General features: G+C 41.3%; 2 protein-coding genes across 2 annotated transcripts in view; one reads left to right on the top strand and one right to left on the bottom strand.

The window, feature by feature from the left end:
- The window catches only part of znhit6 (zinc finger HIT-type containing 6), a 30,254-nt gene extending 21,004 nt beyond the window's left edge, over positions 1 to 9,250 (top strand). The window contains exons 9-10 of the mRNA XM_088597659.1: positions 2,400 to 2,524; positions 4,257 to 9,250. Coding sequence (XP_088453785.1) covers positions 2,400 to 2,524; positions 4,257 to 4,345 — 214 coding nt within the window. The 3' untranslated portion in view covers positions 4,346 to 9,250. The remainder of the gene's footprint in view (positions 1 to 2,399; positions 2,525 to 4,256) is intronic.
- Positions 9,251 to 14,916: 5,666 nt separating this feature from the next.
- Positions 14,917 to 17,916, bottom strand: ccn1 (cellular communication network factor 1). The gene is made up of 5 exons (XM_088597658.1): positions 17,661 to 17,916; positions 17,075 to 17,288; positions 16,350 to 16,703; positions 16,018 to 16,217; positions 14,917 to 15,880 (listed from the first exon to the last, which is right to left on the bottom strand). The coding sequence occupies exons 1-5, from the start codon at positions 17,706 to 17,708 to the stop codon at positions 15,578 to 15,580; spliced, it is 1,119 nt and encodes a 372-aa protein (XP_088453784.1). The 5' UTR covers positions 17,709 to 17,916; the 3' UTR covers positions 14,917 to 15,577.
- Between the last annotated feature and the right edge of the window lie 4,970 nt (positions 17,917 to 22,886).

The following is a 22,886-nucleotide window of genomic DNA, read 5'->3' as shown; positions in this document are numbered from 1 at the left end:
TGCTTCCTGTCCTTGGTTTTAAAAGCGCTTCCATGGAGTTTTCACATTGGCTTTATTGGTACATTTGAGGATTTTGAATTAGTGAATCAGGTCATCTCACAGTCTTCTTGGTTTAAGACTAAAATGGTTCAGTTCTCATCCTGTCCATTTAGGATGTTGTCTTAGGCACCAGAATATAACATAACTTGGCAACCAAAATTCGACGGAATTGCATTTAGTGCATGTGTACTGCTCGGGCATTAAAGTGGGAAACAAAGGGGCTTCATAACAGACACATAAATATGTTGAAAAACAACAGCGATTTCCTCGCAAGAGAGCACATCAGTTGAGCTTGCCATTCATTGGAACACTATATACATAACAGATGTTTGCACGTGTAACACTGCCAGCGAGGAGAATTTTATGGCCGATCAAGCCCTCTTGCAAACCCCTGACGGGTGGTATCGGTAAAAGCCTCTCTGGCTCTGCTCTGTGCTATCAGTTGCCTTTGGATTTTAAAGGCCCACGGGGCAGTTGTGCTGCAAAGGTCCTAGTGGACCTTGTCAGCCAGGCTGCTCGCTACAGCAGACCAGCATGTTGGTGGAGCATCTGAGGGACAGAGGGACAGGTGTTAGCTCCCTAGATAAGAAATCCCAGGACAGCTGGGAGTACCGTCTGAGTAAACTGGTCTTTGCATCTCTGGGAATGCAAACCAAACCTGTACATATTTGATTGCCTGGGCGATACCCCTGAGGGGGCGACTGGGGACTTGCTCTCCAGTGGTGGAGCCAGCATACTTTATTGTTATTTCTCCATGAGGGTTTGCTGCCAGGTTCAGTCACCTCGTCACGAAGGTGCTGGTTCTTAATTGCCTCCCATGTTGATAAAATCTATGCAGTAGTAGAGTAATGTGCATGTGTTCACACTAATGTGTGTCATAGCTGTGGTGCCTGTATCCCAGGAAAGGAAATCAGACCTGCCTGCACCTGTGCACCAAATGTGGTGTGGAGATTGCACGAGTCATAATAATGTTATAACGACTGTAGCAATTTTCTGCAAAAGACGTATAGATATGCAGGCTATGCCGTGTGCACTTGCACAGATCTGTATTTTTTTCCTAAATCTTTTTGTGATAATGCGGCACATGTGCCAAATTTGGTGCCCGTTGGGTAAAGAATAACAAACGTAGGGCCGCTAATGAGGCTTTTTTTTTTAAACTGCACATATTGCAGAGTGAGGACGCCACTGCTCGGTTGATCTTCAAGATAGGAAAAATCATATTTTAATAACACTGCGGACATATCAAATTTTCCTAATTAGCAGCCAAGGAAAACGGGCATGCCTAATTATGTCTGACTGCTAAATTTGGTGCTGGTAAGGTAAACAGTAACAATAGTAGGACCATTAATACATTTTCTTTTTCAAAATATGCAACATGACTCCTCTGCACCGCTCGGTTAATAGTTAAAATGGGAATAAATCCAAAATCTTCTTTCCATTGGCTACAAGTTCGTTTTTAATCTCTTGTATTATTAGATTACAAATGGAATAGAGACAAGTATGTTTGTCATGGGGGGTGATGAAGACCACCGAGTAACTGCAGACCTTCAGTCCATAATGTTATTGCCTATTCATTATTGTTTGCATCTGAGACAGGACTGTTCAAGCCTTAATTTCCTTCTGACAGTGCCAGAAAATAACTTTAAATGTCATACCAGATGTCTAACTGCATGCCATTTTTGATGTCTTTGTCATATTTTGAAATTTTTGATGTTTTTCATATCATCAATGCATTTGTTTACGGTTTTCTTTTTGTGATTGCAAAAGGGTATAATGGCTAAGACGAGCTTTAATTAAAAACATAAACTATAATAATGTGAATAACAACATTTTATTTAATATTCAATGGTATTTATCAGAACAGGACCTTGTTACAAAGCGGTTGTGGGAGTCTGTAACAAGATACCCAGCTACCTTGTTGTAGCTGCTGTCGTCGCTTCTTTCAAGAAAAATCTCTGAGATCCTGGGATCAGTTAACTGCGAACTACCAAATGGGCTGGATGTCTTACTCTCTTTTGCAGCCCTTCTTATAGACCATTTTCACATGCTTCAGGTTCTTTTGGTTTCAGTAACGTCTTGATGGTAATGATGGTATTTTGTTCTGCCAGGCCTGCTTTATTCTTCCCAAAAGGAAATTAAACAGTAGACATGCATGGTTTTGAGGTCTTTATGGAAGGTTGTTTACAGAGCAGTTTCTTCTTTCTTGATCAGTGTTTTCCGAGGAGAGTTGATACAGAAATTCAAACACCTGAAAGGTGTAGTCAAAGAGACTAGCCCAAGCAGAGCCTGGTAGGGAAGAGATGCAGTTTCAGTTTGATGTCTTGGTTTCACGTCACATTGTCGCCCTTTTCTGTTGGAAGGTACCATGAGCTCTTTCTTCAGAAGACACTCCTGGAAAGTCTGAGACACAAGACTGTTATCGAGTATCCAGTTCTTCATGTCGTGCTGAAGGACCATGCTGACCAGTACATTCCTCTAGGACAAGGTAAAGGTCTGTCTGAGCTCTCGCTCTTCCTTTCACACTTCCTGGAAGGTACAGAACCTTACAGGGGAAAGGAAAAAAGGCTTTATGAGATCATTGTTTTCTGGCTCTGTATTAAGTCTGCTTCTTTATAAAGCATTAAATCATGTCTAAATGGGGTAAGTAAGAGCAGGGGGCTATTTATCATGCCGTTTGACATAGACGACGGGATAGATTAGAGGAAATGATTGCGTTGGGCTGAAATGCTTTTTCTTCCTTCAGTTTTGCCGCCAAAATGATGATCAAAACCTTCAGGCGGGAACACATTGGCATACACAGTACAGCACCATACTGGGTTGCAAATGCCAAGTCCTCTACTCTACCTAATTTGTCAATATTTCTGACTTGAATATCCTGCGTGATGCTCGTTCACATGCCACAGAACGATGCCATCCTAAGACCGCAGTGATAGGTGCATGGAAAAAAGTTTGCAGTTAAGAGCCCATTAATCAAGCAGTATGGAAATTCCCTGATATGGCCGCGTGATCAGAGTGCTGTTGGCCTTTTCTTCACCTGTCTGTCATGGAAACAGCCCTCACAGTCCACTCTTGGAAGTACAGCCATTGACTAAATATTGGCAATTTTTTTGAAGGAACTGGTTCCCTTACCTTTTTAAACATGATATTCCTTTTCACACTAGAACATGGACTCAGTCTAGGATGTAGCAGATCCTAGGGGAGTTAGGAGTTCAGTCTGGAGCTCAGCTCTATGGACATCATATATAGATAATGTAAGCATTCTGTAGTTTTAAAAGCAACTCAGGACTGTAGTCATTATATATTGTCTTGCTTTGTGTGTCGGAGGGTATAATTTTGATTCTGGTGATACTACAACAGAATGGATATTGTTAAATACCCTTCTGTTACTTGTATTTGGTACTGTACATGTTGATAGCCCAGTATCTACGAATTAGTTCTGACTTCCTGAAAGAAGAAAAGTCCAACATTTAGAACTGCAGAGAAGTGGGTAATTGGATTTTTTCTTTTCTGAATGAATGTGTTAACCTGGCAGAATGTGTAGAATTCTTACAGTAAACAGGAGGTTATTTAGCAGTAATGGACCACGTGTGGTTTTCAGATATCATAGAACTGGAAAGTTTTAAGAAAAAGCAGTATATATAAAAATACTTCCCCTTCGAGGCCACACGGGGTCCACTGATTTAAAGGTACAACATTTGTGAAATTGTTTGGATCAGACCCACCAGTGTATCAGTCAGTCCAGCAGCGGGGCTAACTGTAAAAATATATTTATTTTATAGGGCACCACCCCAAAGACTGGAACGTACAGAATTGAAAGTCGCTCCCAGCATAACTCTTGGACACTTGATCCTCTTCTCTCGGCCCCCTGTGTAAAGTCTCTTGCAGTAGTTTGTTTCCACAGGGTGGGGGGGGAGAGATCTGCACTCAGATCCAAGCAATGTTTCCAAAGATTTCCTGTTTTGTTGAAAAAGTGTGCCTTAGGCCCCCCTCTGTCCACTCAGTTCCAGTATCTAACTGCAGGCCACATGTCAGCAGCTCATCGCCCCGCCCCCTGCACAGCGTTGATTTCTATTGGCCTTGATAAGCAAAGCAACAAGCCGATACCTGAGTGAAATATCTCTTCTGTTGATTCAAGCACTCCAGCAAGACAGGAAAGTTTTCCACACACCTCTCCGCTTTCTCATTTTTTAAAAGAAATGTTGTGATTGTTTTGACAGAGTCCGGGGCAGCACACAGAGGTCCTGCAGAAGGCACCAGGGAGGAGGAGGAGGAGCAGGAGGAAGGAGAGCTTGTAGACGATGACTGAGGAAGCTGCTGCCCGGACATCGCTGCTGAGCCTGCTGTTGGATCACGGGGACAGGAGGCGGCTGTGATCTCAGCAGGGTTCATATCCTGAAGGGAATTTGCTCACCGGCTGTGGAATCTTAACATGAAGCTCAGCAGCCAGTCCCATTCCAAAACACCATTTAGTACCTTGATTTTATTCAGCCCTGCCCATGTTTAACTGTTATTAAGGGATTGTTTTATTTGTAAATTATGCAGTTCACATCAAGCAGTTCATCAGTCCAGTAAGGAGACTGTTCTCATCGCATGGAGAAACACCCTTTATTACAGTTAATCCTGTGAGAAGGCAAGAGTTAAAGTGGTGCTGAAATCAGAGAAAGCACTCTTTTTCAGTTCATTTGGAGGGCTGTTTTTTGAAGAGTTTCATGTTCTGTTTCAGCAATGGTTTTAATAGATCTTACTATTTCCTTTCCTTGTGCAACATCTGATATCTACCTTATCGGATTTTAAATTTTTTTTAAAAGGCTTCAATGCCAAGTTAAACAATTCTTCATGTACTGTTACTTATTTCATTGTGTAGGGGCAGTGTGGCTTTTTCTAACATTAGTGCTGTAATAATGATGGTAATTTCCCACTTTCTCACTGTGTGTTTATAAAGGCCAGTTTCATTTCACGGGATGTTTTTTATTACTGCAAAAACCCTCCTTACAAGGAGCTGAACATGTTTGCTTCTTTATTGTTGACAGTTATGTTAAACCAAAGGTATAGAGAGAGTAGAAACTTGAGCTCCTGTGTGCAGACTTCTAGTGCCTGATGTGATAATTCCTAAGGAGGAAGAAGTGTTCAAAAACCAATTGTCCCATCCAGAATGCAACACCCTTTATGCTTTGTTGCTTATCACATAAATTAATTAATTTGCCCAGGGCCTTCAGTGTTCATACTGAGCCTTTTGGAAAAACAATAGTCTGTACTGAAAATGGCAAAGTCAAAGACTATACAAATAAAGGTAAAAATAAGCCAGTTTGATATCTGCACTTGTTAAGCAAAGTCTGAAGGTGATTGTCCATTTTCCAGATCTGCTCAGTACCTGGATGTGGACTCCTTCACTTCTTCAATGTTGAGTGAAATTCATTTACCTTTGTTGTCAGTCTAGGAATGTTTGAAATTCAGCACAATCAGAAGGAGTGTGATGTGTCAAATCTGAACTGTTTTTGTTTTAGACAACCTTAAGAAGACTCATATTATGGGTCCAGTAAATTTTTTCATTTACTGGACAGTAAATGTCCAGTTGAACTGTACTTGTTATAGTCTGACAATTGTAAAGCTTGTAAGAGAAACTTCAGCTTTTTGTTATTTGAAATGTGCAGGCGTTCTGTCATTTTCCCTGCAGTTGACACCATTTCAGCTCTGCTAATGGTTCATATTCTTGAAGGAGATTAAGGTGTAAAAGAAATGCTGTGCACAGACATAAACTGCTGTTCCCTCTGTCTGTCTGCTGTATATGTCTGAACATCTGTATATTGTGTCTGCAGCCAGCACAGCCTGCTGGTGTCCTATTTATCCTCGCCTTTCTGTGTTTACGCCTCGCTTTTATAATTTATGTGAAGAAACCAAATCTAAATACAGAGTGCTTCAAAGCCTAGTCCTTATTTGTGCTTCACACGAGCTGAATTGTAGACGTATTTTAGTAGGTCTTGTAATTCCTAAACTCTTTAATGTGCGACTGTTCTCTTTGGGCTAATTTTAGAATTTCAGTCTTGCAGTGTTGATACAAATTAGCTTTGGCTTGCACTCCCTGTTTCCTTAGCTTTAATCCATTCCACTGGCTCTTGGCACACTGTATCCCTTTGGAACAAATAGCTTTAACTTTTCCATCTCAAAACCATTTTTTCCCACAGCTTTGTCTCTACTTCAATATTTCAAATGGGCTTGAAGTTTGTAATCTGACACTTGTCACTGAGTAATTCCAATGTGTGAACGGACGCCTAGCAAAAACAGTCTTACTGCACAGCATTTTGGGTCCTGGCACACTTTCTACAGCTCTCGATTTTCTGCTCAAGAGTCGTCTGATGTGGGGGAGTCCTGGCAGTCTTTGTGTTTCTCTTCTTCAGTGATACACTATAAGTTTTCATGGTTCAGTCATAATAATCAGTAAATTATATTATTGAATATTTTCTTCTGCAACTGCTGTGCTTGTTGTTTGTAGCTTCAACCCTGATCAGAGAGGGGTTGTACAGCAGGTGCAGGGACTTAAAAAGAAAATGGGTGGATTATGCTATACTAAGTGGATCAGAGAGTACTTGATTTTCTTATCACTATAAGAATTAAGTGCAATGTCTTATTAGTAATATCTGGCATTACAAGTCTGTCTTGATATCTGTCACCTTTGTTTGTTTGTCTTGGAAATTATTCCTTTTATCAAAGGCATTTAGTTGAATAAGTCATTTTAATGTGCATTAATCATACCCACTATGACATGGGTTTTGCAAACATCATCCTAGTGTATTCTCGGGCTTAATTACAGAGTGGCCAAGAGGGAGTATCTGAATTGATAAATGCTGGTTCTGTTTGCTGAATCACTGTGGATTGACCTGTAAGCGACTAATGGGTCTGGCTGAGCCCAACACACATTATAAAAATTAATACAGCAATATGGCCCACAGGACATGACAGAGATGGTTTGAATCTGTTAATGTGCAATACGTGCTTCTCTGTGTGAATATCATACTGATTTGGAGTCATTTACCAAGAAGTTTAGAAAACCATTTTGTCCTTCACTCCACCAGTGAAGAAGAGAGGTGTTGGAGTGCCAGACAGGTAGTTATTTACTGTCTGACATGCACATCCTGCAGAGCAGGATTCGTTTTTTGTCCGAGAAGATCACACCATTGCAACGTGCACCGATACAAAGGAGTCTGTGAAATAGAGACTCAGCAGCATGCTTTTCAAGATTTTATTTACCAAGTGGTTAAGTACATTCTTCAGGGTTTGACTATTTTATGTAGGTAAGATCTTCTGGCCTGCCAATGGCAGCTCACAGTCCAGACTAGAAGTGCTTAAGTCATCCATATGTTGGCCTGCTGTCACGTGGGCATCCTCCTGGGACTTTGCTGATCTTACTGGGCATATGGCTTCATCTTCTTTATTGATATTAAGCTAAACTTCCCGCTGAAGCTGAATTCTATTTAGAGAAGCTCAAAATGCTTTTTAAATGGTACAAGATGCTGTAGAAGGCTAGGAATCCACAGTTATTGTGCCAGCACTACTGATGGTTATTAAGACCCAAATGCTGTTTGTAATCTGCATACGTGTCTAGTGCCATTGCAGATGTAAAAAACCATGAAAATAAACTGGAGTAAATAAATCCAACACAGATTTTGAGACATCTTGTTGGGAGGATGATGATTGAATGATGACAGCTTATACTTTTAAATGGTAGGGAAATAAATTAACATTTCGACAGGGAGGAACATACTTTGCATGTCTTTATCTATTTACAAGGATATCTGTGAATATCCCAGTAAATAACATTTTTAATTTTAAATTGGCAATATTTAATAGTAGAAAAGGAAAATTTTATGCATTTTAAGGGAGTGGATTGATCATTTGCTGGTTAAACCTTCTGAACTTATTTTTTCAGAAACGTTGGAAAATTGGTAAGCAGATATCCAGTACTGTCTTTGAACCCTGTCAGTTTGTGATGTCGGTATCCATTAGCAACACTAATTGCCCACCGGTTTATGTGATTCAGCTTTGGACCAATGCTTGATTCTCTTCTGCTGGCCTAATGGGGCTCACTTCCTCCCTTGCTCGCAAATCCTTTACCTTGGACTCTCGCCATCACCCGCGTCCACTGGCAGGCCTGGCCTTCAGCACCCCGTGACGCCTGAGGCCCGAGCCCACGGCCAGCAGGCTTTGCCCTTGCCTTCAGCAGTCTGCAGTGTCCCTGCCAGACCTCTCACAAGGAAATCCACTGGTTCTCCCAAGTGTCCAGCAGGGTCGTCTCCTCTCACAGCTTGGCGTCTTCTGCACTTCAGCTCGGTGCAGACGTCATCCTGCTGTGGCCGTGATCCCCTCATGTGTTGCGTTTTCTCATGTGATTCTTACCTTACTGCGGCGATTTAACGCCTGGCTGCCACAGGTAACGGAAGTTTACACAGCAGAGGTTCTGATGATTATAGGCTTGGGTCAGCATCTTACAAGATCCCTTTTCAACTGATTAGAAGAACATTTTCAATTCAATTTAAAATTTTAACTCATTTTGGCTGAAGATGTTGCTTGGTAATCAATTGCTGATTTGACTTGTGCGATTCAGATTTGATCTAGTGCTCAGCTCTCTTTGCTGGCTAAAAGTGCTTCAGAGATCTTGGGACATGAACTCCACACTCTCGCAGCGCTCGTAGTCGTTGCCCTGCTCCCTGGTTCCCGGAGGTGTTTTCCTCGTCTCCGAGCCTTGGCCCTCCTGACGCTGGCTGTCCCGTCTCGGGCAGTGGTTTCTGCTTCGCCAGGTCATGCAGGGGCTTCGCCTGCATTTTTTCTGACTAAAATTGATTTTTCATTGTGACAAAGTGAGGGGGCACACCTAAATCATTCAGAATGTGAGCTGTACCCCTGCCGGAGGAAACTAGCTGTTTTTGCTATTTTAATCTTGATTTTTGGGCACTATTCGATCTTTACAGTAGCCGAAGATGACGTGTGCTTTACTGTATTATTTAAAGATGCACTTTATTCCTTTTAAGCTTTGATTTGTTGTGAAAAAACAAATGACCTATATCTGGGAAAGTTTAAAGTGATTATGATGAAGAACCAAACAAAAGATAAAGCAACATAACATTGTTACAGTATGCTTTTTATAAGCGAGAAGGAATTATTTTTTTCAAAAGGTGTTAATTTGTCTAGCACATTAAAGATGTTTAAATAAAAACAATGGCATTTAATTTATTCTTTCTCTTTTAGATGATCCTAGATAATGTTTGTTTTCATTGGAGCTTTTTTGGCACTCTCACTGGTGCACAAATAATTGTTCACATAGCAGTAGCATAATGGTTCTATTTAAAAGACTTCATTCTTACAATTTGAGTTAATTGTTTGAAAAACTTTGGAAAGGTTTGTAGCTGGGTCCTGTACGTGTAGGAGTCTTAGCTTTAAGAGTGTTGCGTGCATAATTGTAATTGTTCTTACAATTGTAATTGCTCTTTTCTGAGCCCAACTTGGAGACGGAATGAGTTCTACTGCTGTCGCATAAATACTCTAGATAAGCAGGAGCAGGTAATGTGGCAAGCCAAGCAGGCTTGTTTGATTGTGTGTGCACAAAGCCTTCAGTGTTTATTCATTGATGTGAATAAACAATGCTGACTAGCCACCATTACCCTGCCCAAGATCCTTGGAATCTTTTGCCAGACTGCTTTAAAGATGGCAGTTTTTATTGTTTTATTTTACGTTCAGGTTCACATCACCATCTGCTAAGCACACAGGAATCTTCCATATCTGTGCCAGGCAAGACCTCCTGAAACCATAACACTGCTAGTCTTTACCTTATGTCTAAAATCACAGATTCATGGAAAAGTTTACATGAGACAAATCCTACTTGGGATTCAACAATGGGAATTAATGAAAGTGAAACTCGACTGAGTACAGAAGATAAACCTTATCTTTCCAGGTTTGATAACAAATGTGCTCTGTTCCTTTTACACTTCACTGTTCTCCCCTGTGTTTTCAAGGCTGCCTAAATGGGTTATTTCTTTCTGTTTTGTTTCTAGGTTATAATTGAGCTTCAGTTCTAAAAAATCTGAATTTGGTTTCGGACTGTGAAATTGTTTTCTTTATTGTTACCTTCATGGAAAAAAATAATAAGCCAAGTTTCTTCTTTAAATCACAGAACTCTTATCTGTTCAAGTAGCTTAACCTCTGTGTGGCAAACACTAGTGTGGCAAATGCCTTTATCAAAAGTGACTTAACAGAGATGACAGGTTTCAGCCCTCTTTCCCTGGCAGTTTTGGTACCAGTTTGCACAGCCGGGTTTGCTGTAGCAGTCAGCTCTTCAGCCAGGAGTCCAGGGCCCTGCCATTTACTCCAGTCTGTTGCCACCATTTCCAAGTGTAACTAACTCAAGCAGTATAAAACACACACTGTGACTCGGCTCCTCTTTCCCGATTACCCAGGCGCACTTCCAGAAATCGGACTGTGGTTTCTGTGCGTTTCGCAAGTGCTTTTACCCCCAGCAGTGGTGGCGGTTTCCTTTCAAGCAGGATGCCTTGGTGTGCAGCTGTGGCTGGAGAGGCCAGCGGTTCCTGGGACAGCACACGGCAGGAGTGAAGGAGTTTGCTGACAGACCACAGGTCACCGAAGGGTGATGGAGACACGGTCACAATGACTGAAGCATTTCTGTGAAAGACAGTGGAGCAGACAGCAGAATTGGCACAGTGTGGGCTGGAGTCATCATTTACCGTTATTTGTAATTGGCAAGTGGGTCCTCCTGTGGCCCTGCTGCTCCTCCTGCAGAGGCGCTCTGGCCTGTAGATGACTCGGTACTGAACAGGCCCAAAGGACAGCTGGTCTGTCAGACTACGCTGACACTGACTATAACATTGATCAGCTTTCGACGTGGATTTTACGTTTTATAATTATTTTCTGTGCTGAGTAGACCTCTTGGAGACCTCTTAGTTATGGAGGAAGAGCCTAAATTGAAGAGGCATGTCCTGAATTCAAGCCCATGTGTTTTCCGTTACACATCTCACTAGTCAGGCAGCAAAAAAATACTGCACCAGGACTGCTGTTAACTGAAGATTGTATCCAACGTTTTTGTTAAATTAAATGATATACTGCTTCTTCATTGTATATGAAATTGTTCAGTGTATGTTCTTTATATACAGTTTCAAGCATCTGCTTTTCAGGTTATTTAATGCAGTAGCACATCCGAACCACCACTTGCCAGGAGGAGGAGTGCACAAAGGACCTAGAAGTGCTGGTTTTGCAGAGTGAAATTTAACCAACTAGCCTTTGACGTTCTGTCTGCAGACAATGAGGTTAAGACTTCATATCAGACTGTGGGCTCAGGATGCTAGACAGGTTCTGAATTACAGAGTAATTCAGATGTCTTTTGTGTGATGGTTTTAACATCTGAGGTCATTTCTAAATTGCATAAAGAACACACTGTCGTCAGCCTGCAGTTTGTTTCAGGGATTAAACAATAACCTTTTCTGTATCCCAGTGGGAATTGTCCAAGAGCTAGCAAGTCAATTTAGTATAATTTTCCTTTCGTTAATCCCATCTCATCAATTATTCCTGTGTGAAGTGAGAGGAACTGAGAGCTTTGGTGGGGAATTGCGTCATTGCTTACATGTTAAATCCGTGGTGGGTGATGTCTGTGTTTCAGCCCTCGGTAACTGACTTCTTTTACCCTCATGCTGACTGCTGAGCCCCACACCCTCACAGAAACTTGGCAGGCGAAGGGGCTGACATCAGTGGCTGTGCTGGATGGAAGAGTGTGCGTTTATGTTTATGTGAGCACAGAAGATAGAAGCAGTGAATGAATGTGTTGCATTGCTTTTTATTGGCTTTTTGAATATATGTAGCCGCTGTCTGTATGACCATTTTGTCTCTTATCTAACCACCATTGAATTCCTTCATGGTAGTAGGCAGCTCTCAGGACACCACACATTACCTCTACTGAGCAAATACTGGGGTTTCCTTCTGCTGCATTGATCTGTCCTTTATTTTCATAACTGACGGCCTGTACCCCAAACTTTCAGGGGGACAGAAGTAAAAATTGACGGCTAGCTACAGTGTTTAGAGATATACACAGAAACAGCATTAAAGTTCTTAATTGTTCTCAAAAGTGGATTGCTAAGCAGTCTTTCCCTGGCTGTTGAGAGAGAGAGATCCATGTCACCAAGTTCATGGTTAAACACATTAGCTGGTCTAAAGCACGCCTGACTTCAGCTGAGGTTCCAAGATCAACGGACCCTGGATTCTGTGACGGCACAGATCTTGACAAACAAACTGAAGATGCTGTGTTCAGATGCCATTAGTTGTAAGTGTCGTACAATTTCAAAATACTAATGAGCAGTAAGTAATAGCAGAAGTTGACAGTGGTTCCAGAAATGACAGAATTCATTGGCAGGAACCTATGAAAGCAATTGTTGAATGTGTTCTTCCATTTTTTTAATTGCCATGTTTAATCTGGAAAGAGTACACCCTGTAAAAGCCTTAGAATACTGCTTTAAGTATACTTAGAATAATCAGAATACTGATTTTTGTATTTGATCTTATTTACACCTGGAAATGTTATGTGATTTAAATAGTTGTAGCTTTTGGCTGTTGTAAGAAGTGTGTAGGAGGGGCTGGTTGGGGCTCCTGACTTCAGGGCTGTGGATTTAAATACGGCAGTGGAAGACTACAGCTGTACCCTTGGGCACGATAAAAATAAAAATAAAGCAGTGGGTCATTGCATTCTCAATAAGTCCCACTGGATAAAGCTGTCAGCCAAATGAATTTAATAGAATGAATCTCTTTTGTGCCGTTTCTGTTTCTCAAGTCTGCAGTTTTAAGAAAGACCACAAGGTGGCCCTCGGGCTGAATTATCAGTTCAGTCTGGGTCTGCAGAGCAGCTGTAAAAATTCCTCCGGGTTTACTTCTGTTCCCAATAACACTGAGAATCAACCTAGAGTAATAAACCAGAGGACAATAAAATGGCTTACATAAGTGTGCTCCTGCTTCCAGCATGCTGTAATGGTCATTTCAACTGTTACCTTCCAAGTACTGAATTACTTAACATTACTGAAGCTGTCCAAATTCAAATGTTAATAACTTTGTCATATAAACACTCTTTGTTACAGAAGGCGATGTAGCTGCTGATTTATTCTAGGGCAGAGGAGTTTGTTTTTGTACTACTTTTTTCTTCTCCTTGGTGATTTTAAACCTAAGAGTATTGATTGCGCATCATCGTCATTTTAAGATTAAGATTTTGTCAGGTGAGAGACATCTGAACAAGTAAACATTGATATTGAATATGGAAGACCCAGAGGTCCCCCACAGACAGACTACTGTTCACCCCAAGACTGTGCCAGTTTACTTCATTGGCTACTTCAGCAAACCCATGGATGTGATGGGTCATCCTAAACTAGAATTGGAAATAATTGTCATAAATGTATTATATGTAGTAGCAACAATTCCATATTTTTACTATTTTTAGGGTAGAACAGGAAGAGAGGCTGTCTGAACCTGTTACTCCTTGTTTCTGGCAACTGGTGTTTGTGGAAAAGCAGTTTCAGATATTTGCACGCTGGCATTTATGTAGAGTGACTTCAGTTCTTAGGCATCATGGTCTTAGTGGCATTTGATATGCTCTCCCTGATCATAAGGAGAATAAGAATTCTTCCTTGTGTGTATTGTTAGACAGAGATCAGCCAGGTGAGCTTCCGTCTCTGGAATAGTTTCCAATATGTGCTGTTCATCAAGTCTTCCTGCACTATTACTATTTCTGGATCAAAACCTATCTCAAGTGTATCTCAAGAGATAGGTGCACTGTATGCAGAACAGTATTCCAGAGACAGGTTCCTGATGCATTCAGAAGCATCCATGTTTAGAAACAGGACAAGCTGATTTGTCACCTTTCCCTCCTCACTCTCCATCCGAAAAACCACAGCTCAGTTTTTACTGAGCAAGTGTTTTGCAAGTTCATTGTCAGAATACTTCAAACAAGACATCCTGTAGCTAAATATATCTGACAGCACGTAACTGTGGATTCACTTTACAGTTTATTTTCGTCAGTCTGTGAAAAGTAGGTCATTTGCAGGTATTTCAGACATCTTGCCCCTCACCCTATGTTAACAAGGATTATTCAAAACCCAAGAAGTACCTTCCGGAGTAATTCAGAAAATGTAGTTTGATTATAAAAGTCTTCTTTGTGTGGCCCCAGTCCCAAGTGCAGAAGTACTCAAAATTCCTGGCATTCCTCCTCGCTTGTCACCATGTTTAATTTTAATCACTTTATTATGGAGCTTAGTGAGAACCATAGTTTCCACTGGTTAAGTGAAACAAGCTACCTCCTACAGACTCAACAGATGCCTTAATTTCTTGAAACCCTTTTCAGTTGAGGAAGTAGATGAAAGTGTTGAAAGTGCTTGACATTATGTAAGAATGAAACAGGGTCATAATTCACTTCATGCGCCTTCATTAGGGCACAGTTAAAACCATGTGTTCAAGTGAGATTGTACCTTCCAACAATGGAGCATGCATGGTTTTCTGTAGTGAGTATATACATGCATATTCAATATACATCACATGGTTTTGTTTATTTTTGACAATTAGTCAAAAGGCAATCACTGCAGAGATAGTTTTGAGTTCAATAAGAGCAGAATATTTGAAAAGGTTAACTGTGAACCAGCTGATATTTGCACTGAAAATGTAGAAATGACCTGGTGTTGTTTAATGTTTGTCCAACAGATTTGAGGCACAAGACTGAAAAGGAGGCTTTTATAAGTGTCAATTCACATGAAAGGTATTTTTGCCAATATGAAGACTTGAACACAAGAACAAACCCAAATCAGTACAATTCTTATAAAAACACCAAGACTGAAGAAGCAGACTAAGTTTCATAAATAAATCCTTTTTTATTTTGAACAATATAAAATTAAATCCTTTTTTACAATTTATTCCAGTATGAGATTTTATATCCAAATAAAGTAGCTACATTTTGATAAATAATATTAAAAATAACATTCATTCTTTGACAAAAAGTATCTCCATTTGCTCTTTCAATGTCTTTCTGGAAGAGATAATTGATAGCTGCCACATCCGTGAACTCTAGTGCTCACATAAGCAAGGACTGTCGCCACTGGCTTGTTGCACAAGCTCATGGTGGTGTCTCTCTTGGGATACAGGTAATAGTACACACAATTAAGTTATGTTTATATATATCTAGAACAATTATCTACAGTTTGTGTCATGTCTTAAACTTACAAAATATACACAAGAGTCAGTATTAAGAAACAAATTCTACAGCCCTAATTACAGTTTGCTCCAGAACGAAGCTACCACTGATGCTCCAGTATTATGAAGCGTTTTTTTACAGAAATGATAAGAGTGCTGTTCTGTTGTCCAGCTACACAGTGCACTTCACCCAGTCCTCATGGCGCATGTCCATAATTCCTTGGGAATTTTGTGGCGAAAGGAGGCGGCGTTCAGTCCATTTGCATTGTTTAGTCTCTGTTTCAATGGACGCTGCTGTGAGTCTTTCGCCATCCCAGTGGAGCTAATCTCTGAACTTGTGGATGTCATTGAAGAGTCTGTAGAAGGGGTAGGAGGCTTCATTGGTGTGAGGGCAGTTGTAGGTGCACTTGCAGGACTGAATCATCATGACCTGCTTGCTGAAGGCCTCCCCGTCCTCACAGCGGAACTTGACCTTGACCGTGCGGGTCTGCTGGGGGCTGCAGCACCTCCCGTCCGCACAGGAACCACAGTATTTGGGCCGGTATTTCTTCAGGCTGGAGCACCCCGCATACGAGATCCTCACGGCCTGGCTGGACTTCCTCGTTCGGCTGCACTTCTTTCCACTCTGAAAAAGCAAAGGAGGAACAAAGTCTTAAATGGGGGCTGCACTGGCAGGGGTTCAGTTTATTTCTCCCTTGCATATACAGGGCAGGCTTTCTTCGATAGTGTTGGGGCTTCAATAGCCCCGACTCAAATACATACCTTTAAGCTGGTGTAGGGTGACTGGGTGCAGGGCCGGACTTCACAGATGCGCGTCTCCTTCACCAGCTTGCAGTCCCTGTTGTTGTTGGTAACCCTAGTGGAGATGCCCATGCCGCAGGTCTTCGAGCACTGTGACCATGGTGTGGTCTGGATGATGCACTTCTGGCTGTCAAACGCATGGCTCTCAAGCTGGCGGTAGGCTGCAGGAAAAAACATGAGACACATAAGTTAATCTTGGAGAGGCTCTCACTGCCAGCCAGTCACCAAAGCATCTAACCATCAGACCAATAATGATGATGAACACATTGAAGTTATATCTGTGTGACACTTACCAGGCAGAGACTTGAGACCTCCCTTGACTATGGCAATGAGCTCATTGATGTTGGTGAGGTGATTGTCTGAGTCTTCAGGCTTGATGTCTTTGTCAAAGGTCTTGCTCAGCTGTCCCCTGGAATCGGGCACCTTGCCTTCATCACAAACCCATTCCTCACAGCACTGACCAGTCACCTTCACTAGTCTGGGATTGGCACAGCCCAGGTTGGGCAGGGACAGTTCCTGAGGGCACAGTGGGATACACCCCACAGCCCCATCAATACAGGTGCACTGGTGCTTGCAGTTCGGCTGGAAACTCTCTCCATTCTGGTAAATCTTGCTGTTGTATTCACAGGGTCTTCCTTCTGACTTGGCTGTAAGGACAGACAAAAAAAATCTAAGTACCTTAAAAGCTTAAATTTCAGACTAAGAAAAGTGAATGTAACTATTTTTTTTCCTCTGTTGAGCTTCGTTGACCACAATTTACAGTACAAATTCCTCAGATACCCTAGAGACCTGAGGGCTGAACAATGAGCTACTTAGGAATCACTTTTCCTTCTGCAGGACGTATAAGCCCTGCGTTTAGTCCAGACGCTGAATTACATTCCAGACTGCTGAAATCACATGCCTTTCTGCCAAATCGAAGAACAACAAAGCGTAACCATACATGGTCTAAAGACTATGGAACTTTCCTGGTAATAATCTCCCCAGCCCACGTCCTTTTTTCAAAGTCTGAGAGATCTACCTCGGCAGATGCCTCTCGGAGCCCCCAGGATAGCTCCGAAGTTGCACTCCAGCCCCTTGGTGTGATCGCAGGGCTCGGTCTTGCCGCAGTCCTCGTTGAGCTGCCTGGCGCAGACTCGACAGCAGCCGCATCCATCCAGAACAAGACTGACGCCCGGAGCGCACCTGGGCACCTCCCGGGGACAGGCGCATTCCGACGGGCAGGATGAGAGGACCTGTGGGCAAATTCAGGAGTACCGGAATAAACAAGTGACCTAGCAAATAATTAACAGTTGTATATAAAGCAAGCCTCTCTCTTCCTAAATTATGGGGGGTTTCAATTTTTTTTTATGCGGGGTTTATTTTTGGTTTCAAATTGTTCTCTCAATGGAATACCAGCTCTAAATCCAAACGTCGATCACGATAATCAATACTTCTTCAACTTTTTGTTCAAGAACTGCTGTAAAACTTGAGAAACCTATTACTTGTCTCCTTTACAGAAACTGCTACACACGGTCGTACTATATATATGTGTGTGTGTTAGAGAGCGAGAGGTTAATACACAGTCCTTATCACGTAAAAGTTTTAAAACGAAAATACTAACTTACCATGCTGAAACTTCCCGAGATGATAACGACAAGCGGCAACATTAACATCTCGGCGTTTTCGTTCGGTTCTAGAGACTTTCAAAGAAAACAAAGGTCGGCTCTTCCTTGTCGGTACAATATTAAAAAAGGTCTTCTTCGGAGGAGTCGAACGGTAGCGAAGACGCGGTATCTCGTTTGTTTTGTAGTCTGGCAGGTAGCAGGGAGCTGCTGCTGCCTATAGCTGTGGTTGCAGTTGCACTGTGGTGAAACTCCGCTCCACCAGGCTTATATACTGTAGTGAAGCTGACGCAGTGTTGGCTGAATGTTGAACTGTTCCGAAAACTATGCAAGGAATGTTTCTTGGCGCGTTTTCCATCCAAGCTAAGCACCACCCTGTCTAAGTTTTTTTTTCTGAAATGGATTTTCCTCTTGCAAATGAGGGCACATTTTTCCTTCTTCCCTCATGCTTTTGCCCTCCTTTCTAAAACGATTTAATGGCTTTATGTTCTTCTTCTTATTATTATTATATTCTTAATACTTCTTATTATTTATTATTATTATGCAAACGAAGGATATCATTAGCTCTCCTTATTCCTAGAAGGGGCATTGATGTTGATATCGAGTGGACAGTTAAAAAGCGATGAACTTGAAAGCAACAGCGCGATATTCTTATCTTGCGAGCTTCCCGGCTCATTTTAAATTTCAAAGAGAAGTTCAAAATCCACGTAGCCAACAAGCTGAGTGTTTGATGTGGGCCCAGGCTCAGTTTGCAGATTTCGTCAGCACGAATTCCAACATTTTTATTCAGAGAAAGCCCATCCCCCTCCTCGCATTCCTGCAAGAATGAGTTCCCGAACTGGGACCACACGCAGAAGAAAACTCGAGCTGGCAGTGGAATGCAAGCGCGTGTGGTGTTTTGTCATATAGCCAGTTTTAGAGGCGTTATGTAACGGTTTAATTATTTTATGACACACAACAATCTCTGCGGTAGAATACCACCTGTCCATTAATCAGCAAATCTAGTTTAGGATACCTGCCATAATTTTAATTGCAATCTCTCCCTTCGCCCCTTCGGGCTGCATTTATTACCGCCAGAAAACTGGGAAGACCGTTTCGGTGCTCTACTGCAAGTGGTTCTTTTTTCGATTCCAATATAAAATTGCCAAAGCTGGCGGTTTTGGAGGGGGTCACCCTTACCGAGGCTCGTAAGACGTCTTAAATGCTTTCCTACAGAGCCTGGAAATAAAGTAAACTTTACAACTTCTATTTTTGGCCCTGTATCCTCTTTATTCCATTGTGCTAAGCAATTCCAGATGGGGAAGCAGACTCCAGACGTAACAATATTGCCATATTTGGTATGGCAGTAGCCTGCATTATTAACATATTTCTACTTCAGTTAACCAACCACAAAGCATTCCTGACAGCTTAAAGGGTTGTTAAATATGTTCTCCATACAGGAAATTCCTTACCGTTCCTTGGGTTAATTTACTTTTCACGCAATCTGTCCATCACGATTTAAATAAAAAAATACCATTTGTGATCCAATTTTCCACATAAGATTTTAGTTTGGGGAGAAAAAATAGCATAGTAGTTTAGTCTACTTTTCAACGGGGTTCAAATAAGTGACATTCCATTGAAATTCGAAATTCTTATAAGATTATTAGTAGTTCCAAACTGGATTTGGACGAGAAGGCTTATTTTTGAGGATCTAGAAAGAATTGCTTTGGGTAACGAAGGAATATGATGCGTAAAATATTTTCCAGTACATTGTTTTCTAATTATTATCTATATAAATTAAGGCATTTTGTATAAATCTTCGGAACACCAGCAATGGATATAAAAGTCATGAAACGTATGTTTCATTCAAATAATGGGGATTAATAACGAAAAGCTTTACATACTGTATATCCAGTACATTTAAAGACGCGAGGGAATGCTTTTGCAGTCGAGGAGGGAGAATATTTCAATGGTAAGTTGTTTTTCTTAAGCGTGTTTTAAATCGCATTTTGAATGTATCTATTAAGACACCTGTGTTATTATTCGCAGTTTTATGACGTGCTTATTTTAACGTTAAATTACAGTATAAGCATGCGGGACATTTAGTGTGACAAATTACAGTTTGACAGTAATTGTACTCCACAACTTTACGCACTTGCTGGCTTCTTGCCAGCCTCTGTTGATACAATGTATACGTGTGTGTAATATATGTATAACAGCAAAAACAAAACACAGTTTGTAAAGTCTAAGGGCTCTTTCTGTTTTAAAGCTATGTGTCTGCGTTGTATACTTCGATCGACACACTAGATGGCGATGTGCTGCGGGTACTATTTGGCTATCTGTATCAAGTGCGAATATAAAGTTAATGGGAAATGCCACGGATAGCTAGTTCAGTGTTCAGTTTGATATTTACAGTGATCTAAAGAACTGTTCAGGCATTATTTGAGTCTGTAAACTCAAATTTGCTAATTGTAAACGGAAGGAATGATACAGTGCAGATTCAGAAGCATCATACTGAATGGTTTTGCTAAGATATTTATATATAGATTCTATATAGAATGAAAACTAAAAATCCCTCACGTTTCACCAAATACGGAGCGCAGTATAGGAAACTGCGTGTCAGGTATACCGGATTGTATCTCCCAAGCGAAGTCAGCGGACGTGTCCGGCGCTGAGAGCAGATTATCGGAAAGGTTACAATCGAGAGGATCCGATTCGGCCCATCTGTGTTATTCATATTCTCGTTTAGATCTCATCACATATCTCGGGCAGCTCAACTTAACTTTCATATACGTAACTGTCCGACACTGGGAGGAAGCACGTCTCAGTATAACATGTCGATGCGCATCAGCATGCTAATTTAAACCAGGACAGGAACTGTTCATCTGGAAAGGTGCTTGCCACGCTTGGGTATTCTCCAGTATGATGTAGACGTCAGTAGTGCAATGCAAAGTACAACTTGTGTTTCAATGGAAACAACAAAGCCTTCATTTTAAGATGAGAAAACAAGGAAGAAACTGTTCCCACAAAGCGGTATTAGAGGAGAAACGCTGTCGCAGACTGTCCAGCACTCTGTGACTGCGTCTTGGTCGGTCTGACAGACTGTTGCACAGTGACAAACGCTTGGAAGCACGTCCTTCAGATTCCTTACTTTTCAGATGAATGGTGTTTTTCAGAAACAGTGCTGTCATTGTAATCAAGGCAGGGAAGGTGGAATAAATTCCATTATTGTTCCGCCATCAACACTGTTGCATATTCAGGAAACATTACAAGTCTTGGCTGGAGCTCCTGATGCTGTAATGGTAAGAATAATATTTTCCTGGCACATTCCAAAAGAGTCCCAATAGGAGCACTATTTCTTGTCAGACAGAGGGTATAGCTCCTGGTCCTTCATAGCCTTGCTACATCATGTTTTCATTGCATGTAAAAACAGTTCCCCCACAGTATCAGACTCCAGAGTTCACAGACACATGTCCTTCAGCTGGAATACAATGGCTTGTTGGAGTCTATTTAAGCACTGTCACTGCCAAACTAATTTACAGAACTTTCTGCTGGGTCTCCCTCCAGAGAAGGGCTGAGCTCCACAAACCTGTCCAGCAGATATCAGTGTTTGTGCCTCCTAGCTGTGAAGTGATCTGCCAAGAGGAAATTTGTTTTATATTAGGAAGCATTGTTAGAAAGACTTGAATCTAGAATTGAAATGCTAGAAATAATGTGTGATCCCCAAACCAGCATGATCAAGGTTATCTCATATTTACTTTTTCTCTATTAGCTTGCTTTATCTTACCATCAAGCTGTAACAGAGCTATAACATCTGTAGATTTCTAACCTATTTTTAAACTTAATGGCCAAGTCTTTCATACAGACAGAATCGTTTCATTTACCACACTCAAAATCATAAACATGGGCAATTTCAGATGGACTGGCCTTGAAAGATTAGGGTTCATATTGACTGAACTCCAAGTCTGTGAATGACCACAGCAAAACCACAGAACAGTGAACTGCTGTATTCTAAAAAACACAGTAAACCCCCCAACTAGTATAAATGTGGAAGACATCTTTAGCTTAGGTATGACTGTTCTATAGAAAGCTCTGTATTAGTTACAGTTATTAGAGTACTGCCCAATGACAGTGTAAGCCATTTTCTTTATAAAGAAAAAATATAAAAGCTATATTATAAAAGCCAAGGAGTCTCAGCAACACAAATTGAGTTAAGTGAATTAATCTGCATAAACAAACTGGCCATGTCCAGTATCATTGCAATGTCCCTGTGAGTCAACCAGCTGTTAAGATTAACTGTGTTGTTAGGTGGTAGTAAGAGAAAGAACTACTATATGGAGCTGATAACGAAGTTCAATCAGACTCAGCTGTCAGTAATTTGCAATCACTGTTGATGTCATTTCCTCTCCTAAACACTATAAATACTGTATGCGACCCCCTTCTCTCCCTCACACACGTCTTTCTGCATCCCAAGTCAACTCCACCTCCAGCTCTGCAGCTGCCCCTCGGTCACACCTCACTGTGTATGGGGGTCCCAGCCTCCTCGTCCTTTGGCCAGGAGGTTGGCCTTCAGCCACGCAGGTTAGGCATAATCCTTTCAGTATGTCTAATTCTTGGGTTATTCCTACTGAAATATAATTTTCTGTCGAATCACCAGTTCCTATAGTTAAGCAGCTTTCTTTAAAGCTTGCAGGAGACTGTAAAACACCACTCCTGGATGGAGGATCTATCTGCCACTGGAAAGGCTCATGTGAACCTGTACATCAAAGTACTGTGAGTGCAAGTGACCTTGAAGATTACAGTTGTCTCAAGTAATATTACTGTAGACCATTGCAGAGGTAGAACTGTGTCCTGAGTGAGGCAAAAAAATCAAAAATAAAATGACACCAGTAAAACTGAAACATCTGGTTTCATAAACTGAGTTGGTAACAAAAGGTGAGTCACTGGTCTGAATTCCCATGTTCTGTTCTTCTTAATAGTCATATTGGTTGATATGCAGGTTGGACTGAAACTGAATACAAATCTTGCCCATTGTTCAAAGTAGATTTAATCTGACATATTCCATGTTTAACTAAACATTGCCTTCTTCATAGGATCAAGACAGGTCCATGTCCCGTTTAATAGAATAATTTTAACATTGTCTTCCAAGCAGACACAAAATAATCAAGATTCGTTTTTAATCTACTGTATAAATTTTCATTGAAAGTGTAATAATGAGGGAGAGAAATCAAAGTGGTCTTGGTAGTGTTT

Source organism: Lepisosteus platostomus, chromosome 11 (assembly GCF_059453375.1).
Source record: "Lepisosteus platostomus isolate fLepPlt1 chromosome 11, fLepPlt1.hap1, whole genome shotgun sequence".
Lineage (NCBI taxonomy): Eukaryota > Metazoa > Chordata > Actinopteri > Semionotiformes > Lepisosteidae > Lepisosteus > Lepisosteus platostomus.
The sequence above is the reverse complement of the archived record's forward strand: the minus strand, read 5'-3'. Positions and strand labels throughout refer to the sequence as shown.